Source organism: Antrostomus carolinensis, unplaced genomic scaffold (genome assembly GCF_000700745.2).
Source record: "Antrostomus carolinensis isolate BGI_N321 unplaced genomic scaffold, ASM70074v2 scaffold2468, whole genome shotgun sequence".
NCBI classification, from domain to species: Eukaryota; Metazoa; Chordata; class Aves; order Caprimulgiformes; family Caprimulgidae; genus Antrostomus; species Antrostomus carolinensis.
In genome coordinates, this window is record NW_010334838.1 from 102,040 (window position 1) to 110,479 (window position 8,440).

Genomic DNA, 8,440 nt, shown 5'->3' on the forward strand with positions numbered 1-8,440 from the left:
AACACAGGCTTGGCTTCTGAAAATTTTTCAGTAATTAAAACATCTGTGTTATCCCACACCAAGAAACTGTTTTCAATTCAGAGGCAGAGATACTCATAAAGTAGTGGAAAAAGTTAATGCACTTTCAAAGTCCTGCATTCAGGCTGGCTTACCTGAATAACCATATACTTCAGCTTCAAAAAGCATGAAATGAGGATCATTTAACACTTTGTTCTGAAAAAGGTAACAAGAAGCAGACACAGAAGAAATTTTAGAAGTGGAGGAAAAAAGAATGTTCAGAAAAGTGAAATTAAGTACTTTAGCAAAATAAACCAGATGTGTAGGGAAGCAGTCAATTTGGCTTTGCCGCAGTTTTAAAATAGGACTTATTTGTATCTGTAAAATTTTCGTGAAGGTAACTCCACAATCTCAAAGTATAGTGACATGAAAACTACATGGAAACTAACTAATTATAATACTGTCTGAAACCAATTTTTATAGTGCCATTGCAACTTTGTTAAGATACTATTCTTTCTGGTTTATAGGGAAGGTGTGATGGAAGAGAGACTATTTCAAAAAGCATCCACCTTATCTCATGCTGAGAAATTCTGAGATGAATTTTTATATCCATTCAAACAACGGGATAAGTTAATACAAAAAAAACCCAAACCCACAGGCAACTATGTAAGCAGCTTGCATCATCACCTCAGCAATTTAAACAACAGTAACTACTTCTGGATTTCTCCCTAAAACAGTAGTGATCCAACTTCATATTGTTTTGTACAACAGAGACTTAAAAATTTTAAAAATAATTCATAGCAGTGAATTCCATTTCTGAAACAATTCAGACTAATCTTTTGGGTGGATCTCTGCCTATCCATAATAACCAGTCTGTTGTTAAGCCAGAGCAGACTTGAGACTATTCCCATGCCTCTCTCTTCCTACAGGGCAAGGTACACAAAGTAATTAAAGATACTGAGAATACCAGAGAAAGCCATCACAAAGTATCTGACTGTGCAGCATCCAATTTCTAACATTAGAACTGACCTAACAGAACATCTGGAAGGAAATAGAAGTGAACAGAAAAGGAACAGAAATCCTGTATGATTATCTTTGAACCTGTCCACTATGGTTTTTATACAAATTCTTCCAGTTATTAGTGTACCAGAACAACCTCCTATTTCACAGCTTCAGGGCCCCAAATCATCACGAGCAGGGCTGTAAGGTCACACTATCCCAAACAGTCAGAGCCAGCACCAGACTCTGTTGTACACAGACAGTGACAGGAAGTACTGTCAACGGGATTTTTGAAAAAAGAATCACCATGAGTAATTTTAGTCCACAAGCTTCATGCAGGAGTTTGAGGAGACTCTTATCCATTGCACTGGCTTCTTTTTGTTTTCTTCGAAGTCAAATTAATTCTCGGAAATTTTTTGCTTTAGCTTTTGACTGTCCTCCAGTGCTTCATTTTTGCTCTGTTCTTCTGGATTCTTTGCCGAATCAGGATTGTACCGATACAAATACCCATATGGACGGAGATGATAAATCAAATACTCCAAATGATACATAGTCACGGAATCAACATAGTGGAATGAAACTGCTAGATCGGAGCAGCATCCAGGACCCTAAAATACAAACCAAGACAAAACAATCAGCAAGACTTGCAAAGCATGCCCTGGATTAAAGATCCAGGAAGAATTCAAACACGTACTTAACTTCATGGTGAGAAATTCCCTATCGTTAGTCATTCATACACTTCAAAACTTAATTTGAGGCAAGCAAAATGTATCAGACATATCTGACAAAGTATTTTTTGAAAATAAAGGTGGACAAAGTCATTTCTGTAATCAAGCCAGTAAAAAAACTAGCTGCCCTCATTAACGTTCGGAGGTTTTTTGCTTTTCCATACTTCTTTCCTTTATGTTGGTGTTTAAACAAAAGCAAGCAGCAGCAAGCAAGTCTAAATGCATTGCATTTTTATATGGAACAGTAATACCTGCTTGTTACTCATGACAGCATCCATCCAGAGTATATAAGCCAAATGTCTGTGCACATGCACCTCTGTGTGTGTTCACACATTACACAGTTTGGCAAAACTGCCAGTATCTAACTTCCTACGTACAGAAAGCTGCAACAAATCATTTTGGAACTACTTTTTAAAAAAAGTTGATTAATTCAATTGATGTTATTAAGCATTTTTAAGAGCTAAAAGATCATTACCACATTTGTTACAACTTGTATCTTCTAGCTCAAATTCAGCTTTGAGAACACTTTTCTGAAAATAGTTTTGTGGGGTTTTTTCACCAGATTTTATTGCAGAGCTGCTAAAATTCCAACACTAACTGGAACTAAGATTAAATATTTAAATACACTGAAGAGAACGATTGTTATATAATTGTTACTCTTTCAATAGTTACTAACTTTGATCAGTATAGCTTGGTTTTGATACCAGATGCAGTAGTCTCTATCTGAACACAACTATGATAGGATCAAATATGTGATTGTCATTGTGGATCCCCACCACTGCTGCATCACTACAGCTCAGCCATCTGTGAACTGCAACCACAGCTAAAGCTGCTGCATCCTGAGACACTAAATACAGTATTGTAGCTGTTTTAAGACAGAAATGATCTAGCCACTGAATACAAGTATAAAAATAGATGCTTTACAATTGAAGAACTAGTTTGGGTGTTTGGTTTTTTTTTTCCAGCTTTATTGTGTAAAAAATCCCACATTCTATCCTTCATTTTGGTCACTTATGCTGATCTCAAAGCTTGCTGAAAAATAACTACTTTAAAAGTGAGATGATAATCCTAAAAAAGAAGCCACATCACAGACTATATGACCATCGAAGTTTACAATACAGAATACCTTCAGATTGCTTTAATTTCAAGTAGTGCTCTCCTCCTCCCTGACCCCCCCTTCCCCCCTTTTTTTTAAACTGGGGATTTCAGATGTGGAACACAAAGGACAATTTGAAGTTCTTGCAGTAAGAAAGTTTCAGCTTGTAAGTCCTATCTTTGTTGCTACAACAAAAGAATTTTTAAAACATTAGCTTTGCCAGCTCTCATGCTTGCCTCCACTTCTACAGAAGGTAGACAAGAGTCCGATGCAACTATACAAGGAAATCTAAAATCTAATCATATTTCCTTGTTTGGGTCATGTTTTTATTTCACTTCTAAGCAACATTTATTCTTCTGTAGTTTTGTCAACGGCATTCACTCACACATACGTTTTAACAACCATCAATAAAAAAGCGAGGGCAGGGCAGCTCCCCGTGTTGAAGCCAGGTAACACTGCACACAGTGATCGGGGATAAGAGAAGCACATTGCAGCACATCTTCTCCATTTGAAGAGCAACAGACCAGCAGGCAGTACGGTCATGCACACCATCACCCACCAGCCCCTCCAGTAACTTGGGAATCTCTTAGCCAGTATCAACCAACTACAACCATGAGCAAGTTTTACACAAAGTTTGCTGCTGGGTAGAAGATAAAGGTGGCTCAGTGCCACCTTCTCTTTCAGTAGGCTTTAAGGTAACTAAGCCACGCTGTGTGAGCTGGCTCCGTACAGTGACCACACACGTCCTGGAATGAACCACGCCAGTCTCAATTCTCACCGCACACTGGGAGTTGGGTGGCTGGAGGAGAAGCTAGGGACACTGTGTGTGAGATATGAGGGAACAAAACAGAACAATGACTTTACAAGGAAGGTCATGGTGCTGACACTAGACAAATGCGTCACGAAAGTTTCACCATTTTTTGCTGTCCACAGAACACAGCAAAACAACAATAATTTAAGATTCACTAGTTCTTCCAGAATGTTAAGTTCTCAGCACCAAGTTCCAGTTGATGAGTGCATTTCACACATCTACACAAAGGTGTATCACAGGATATCACAACAAAATCTTCTTTTCTAAAATACATTGAGGTGCTATTAAACTGCTAATTCACACATCGTACACATGATAAGATGCATTTCATAAAATGGGTAGCAAGTGCCTAAGGACTTACCTCTACAGTAGGATAATAATTATAATTCCAGTACCAGAATGTTTTTGGAAGGTATCCTCTGATTAAGTGATGTTCTGGAACGAAGGGATGAAAGGTTTCTCTACCACTTGTATCCCTAGAATCTCCTGCTTCCACATTAATGATCTCCATGCATTTTCCTAGTGCTAGGTCTTCAATAGAGGAACTGTGAGAGCATTTGTTCGTTTTAAATGCAGCAACAAATCTCTTCAGAGCTTCTTTGCTTAGAACATATCCTGCTCCTCCACTCATGTAGCCCTGTTTCACATAAGGCTTAAACCTTCTTCCGAAGTATATTGGTTGCTCAGGACTGTATTTTGAAAGAAGCCATCTCAAATTGTCCAATATAACATATGTATCATCATCTGCTTTCATAAACCAATCAGCATCATCAAAATAATGGTCATATACATATTGAAAAGCTTTAATAGTCTTCCAGTACAGTTGGTCCCTGCCTTCTTTGGTTTCTAGGCCCACAGTTGGGAAGTCTTTATTTTCCTCAGAGCTCATAAAAAGTATTTTATTACAACGTTGGGCCCAAGTGGCCTTAACATGCTTGGCTTTCTTCTCTAGATTTTGAGGTCCAGTCATGACCCAACACAGTATTTTCACCTTCTCATAAAGTCCCTCTGCAATATTTTTATCCTCATCTAAAAAAAAGAGGAAAGTTCCAAAACAATATTAGACTTGATGCCAAAACAAACTAAGAGCAACCTTCCCCCCAAGACATTCTGTTTCTAGATCAGAAAAGACATGCAGAGAGAGAAGAGGCATCTCCTTCCAAATGTACCAGTTAATAAAATTAATGTCAGATTTAGGAAGAAAATAAACAAGAGTCCCAAAACTAAGAAACTAAAATTCTTAAAGCTACTCCAACTTCACAGGATAAAGGAGAGCATAGGAGCCATATCAAAATGGGAACCTGTTCAGGGAAATGTGGCTTTAAAAAACACCGATTTGTACATAAAAACTGTAGGAGGCAACTTCTTTATGCTGTTGAAGGACTAATTAAAACTAAAAAGCTGAATATTTTTCCCATTCACAATGAATGCAACGTAATGTTTACAACACAGAAAGGTCAAAAAAAAGCTAATAAGCTCTGTTATAAATATTCATGCTAACTAAAAAAAAACCTACTAAAATATTTCTAGAAGGAAAAAGCAGATGGTAAGCCCGTGAGAAAGAATTATCACAAAATCAAGTTAAATCTTAGTTGTAAAAAAAATCATATTAATTAAGTTCGGATACTATGAAACTCGTATTATTGTTGTGCTAAAATGTTTTTATTTGCAGATGATCCAATAGAATAAATAGATACCATTATTTGAAGTGTGTACCAATGTCTTCCAAGCTGCTAAAGTACTGATTTCCCTCAAAGAAGCATTTTCACTTGATACAGACAGAGCGACTTTAACTTATGTAAAAGAATATTCCATGGAGAGCGAGATCTGCATAACTGGTACTAAAACACTCCTCCTTACACTTTAGGCAATGACAGATCAGATTTCTTTGTACCATATTCTACAATTAAATGTGAAACACTCACAAACTTGTCTTACAAAGTTTGCAGTTTAAATACATTTAAATAGCAAATTGCTTATTAACTTCTTCTTCAGCAAATGCATTATAGTGTTTTTTTTCTCATCCAAACTGTCCCAATCCAGACACTAGCTGTATTTAGGATTTAGAATGAACTCATTTAATGAGATGTGTCAAATGTTAAAGTATGCCTGAGATATTAGAAGGGTCTACCTTCTTTGGGAAAAAAAAAAAAAAAAAAAAAAGGGTGCAACAGAATTTCTCTAGTTTTGACTACAAACAGCAATTTGGTTCTGGATTGCTGCCTAACCACCTTGGCAAACAATGCCCACAGTCACCCTCCCCTTACCCCCCACCCCAATTCCAAGTTTTACGAATTGTGTCAAAAAGTTAATTGCTTGGGGGTTTTTTTAAGCTTTATCTAGGAGGCTAGATCAAAAGGTAGAAGTGGTCCAAGATGATCTTTAAGGTAAAAAGCAATTCAGCCACATCTACAATGCTATCAAATATATCTGCTTAGCAAAACTACCATTTGATGTCAATAGTTCATTTGAGAAGTTCCTGCTCCAAACAAGTCCAGATGCAGAAACTGGACAAACAGCTGGGCTCTAAGGAAAAAAAAATAATCACTACTGTAATAAAAAAGTAAACAAAGAAAATCACCACTCAGGAGACCTCAGGAGAAAAAAGTTATTCAGATGTAACCCGAACATAGGGAAAGTGAAAGAACATTGTGAAAGAATTCATACAAATTCTTGGCAGTGAAGAAAGCAACATTTTGCAATGCATGAAAAGGGGGCATATTATATAATTAATCAGGCATAGCCAAATACCTTTATGTTGTCCAGAGTCTGCATTGAAATTCATTTGTCCTTGCAGCTGATTGCTATCAGGATCTGCCGAGTGTTGACCATGTGGATCATTGTGAAGGATATGAGGCTGGATCTTAACCTGTTCTTCTAGTATAATGCTGAACAGGAGATAGCATACGAAAAATCCTATTGCTGATCCAAAAGTGAAGGTTAAAAGGCTCATCAAAGACTTAGAAGAGGCCATCTCCTGAAGGTAAAACACTGCCAAAACAAAAATAAGTTAAGCTTAAAGCCGCTTACCACAGAAATCAAATCTAAAACTACGGAAAGATACCAAGGACTAAATCTCTGGAAGCAGAGATACCATTTCTAGCGCAGATTCAGCTCCCCTGGATTTGCATGGAAGTTTAGGTACAAGAGCAATGCAAATATTAATAAAAAATTGTACAACCATTGCTAAATTTAGTGCAAAAGGCCCATCATATATTCTTTAGCTTACAATTGTAAAGGACAATGATAAATCACAATAGTGACTGTACATACAAAAAAATTTCATTACATTCATACAATATTTATAGAAGAATGTATACACTTGGAATACAATATCGCAATTATAAAATTGTAATATATGCTCACTTCTTTATCCTCTCTGTCTCGAGAAATATGCACTTTAAAATGTAATATCTAAGTCTTTTATGAAGCTAAAAGATGATGATCAAAGGCAATCTACAGGTCAAGATACAATATGGTCATGAGATGTACTTAAACTGCAGGAGTAAATATATTACAGAAATTCTTCAACAGACATAAGATGCAAGTAGATCTTAAAGAGTTATAAAAGCAAATCTACTCTCAAAGTAGGGCAGTTTTCCTTCCACCTTTAGGAAGTATTTAGGATAGACTTTGAGAAGAAAGAGTAAGATATCCAAATTTTCATACAGAAACATCCATTTTTAGAAAGCATTTGGAAGAAGAGAAGAAAATGCATCAGCCTCTCAACACATCAAAATCCCTGTGTTCCAGTAATAAAAAACCCCTTCACTTCAGCCACACCCTTGCTCCTCAAAAACTGACATTGACTGTTAAATACATACTGGATTCAAGCCAGAGCCTTACAAACAAGTTAATGATGTTCCCTCCATTAGAGTAATGCTTAATGTCAATGGGCAGAACCCAATTTAGTTAGTTAAGCAGCTAAAAAAAGAAAATTATGGAATGCACAGAGCATCAATGGAAACCATGGATGAGAAAAGAGCTGCAGCCACCAAAACAACTAATTTAGCCTGCACCCACTTCTCTTGTTGGCTTTGCAGAGTCTATTGGAAAAAGACTGTCCCCAAGCAAGCTGCATGAATCACTCTACAGCAACATACGCTCCAAATACCAGCTCTCTGTCTGTCTGAGCGCTCTCCTGAACGGAAAGCAGAGGACAGAGAGCAGGTGTGCATATTGTTAGGTTGGAACTTTCAGAAATCATCAGATTTACTGCAGATCTAGATCATTTAAGAGTGAAGCAGCTCTAACACGTGATATGCTTTTCTTCCCACACTGCTAAAAAAGGAAAGAAAATGGGAAACACAACTTGAAGCACAACATAAAAATCAAGAAACATAAAGGTTGTATCAAATTCACACAATTACAGCTGCAGTTGATAAGGAGTTGGAATTCTTTAATATGAAAAAGCACATTATAGAATTTTAGAATTTTTTAATCATACGTTGTCTTCCCTCAATTCAGTTCTGCATCTTGGTGGAGACTAACCATTGCCTTTAGACATGACATCCTGAAATATAAAATTGACTGTATTACCATTTGTCACCCAGGCCTTGAAAAAATGACTTGGTTTCCAGCTTTATTTCTATTGCCTTATAAACCACTTGGGAAGAAAATATCAGGACCTAGATCAGTGCTCTCAAAGAAAAAAAAAAAGGGGGGGGGGGGGGGTCATTTAAGGAAAAGCCTATACACACAAGCAGCCTATCCACTGAAAAGTATCCACTGCACTGAAATAATTTTTTTTGTTTTCACTTTCCCCATCTATGATCACGAAGTCACAGAATGGTAGGGGTTGGAAGGGAC

At 37.0% G+C, this 8,440-nt stretch overlaps 1 protein-coding gene across 1 annotated transcript; it reads right to left on the minus strand.

Annotated features, from left to right (window-relative positions):
• Nucleotides 1-1,394: 1,394 nt before the first annotated feature.
• On the minus strand, nucleotides 1,395-6,623 carry C1GALT1 (core 1 synthase, glycoprotein-N-acetylgalactosamine 3-beta-galactosyltransferase 1). The gene is made up of 3 exons (XM_010174304.2): nucleotides 6,383-6,623; nucleotides 3,993-4,660; nucleotides 1,395-1,604 (listed from the first exon to the last, which is right to left on the minus strand). The coding sequence occupies exons 1-3, from the start codon at nucleotides 6,603-6,605 to the stop codon at nucleotides 1,395-1,397; spliced, it is 1,101 nt and encodes a 366-aa protein (XP_010172606.1). The 5' UTR covers nucleotides 6,606-6,623.
• Nucleotides 6,624-8,440: the final 1,817 nt, after the last annotated feature.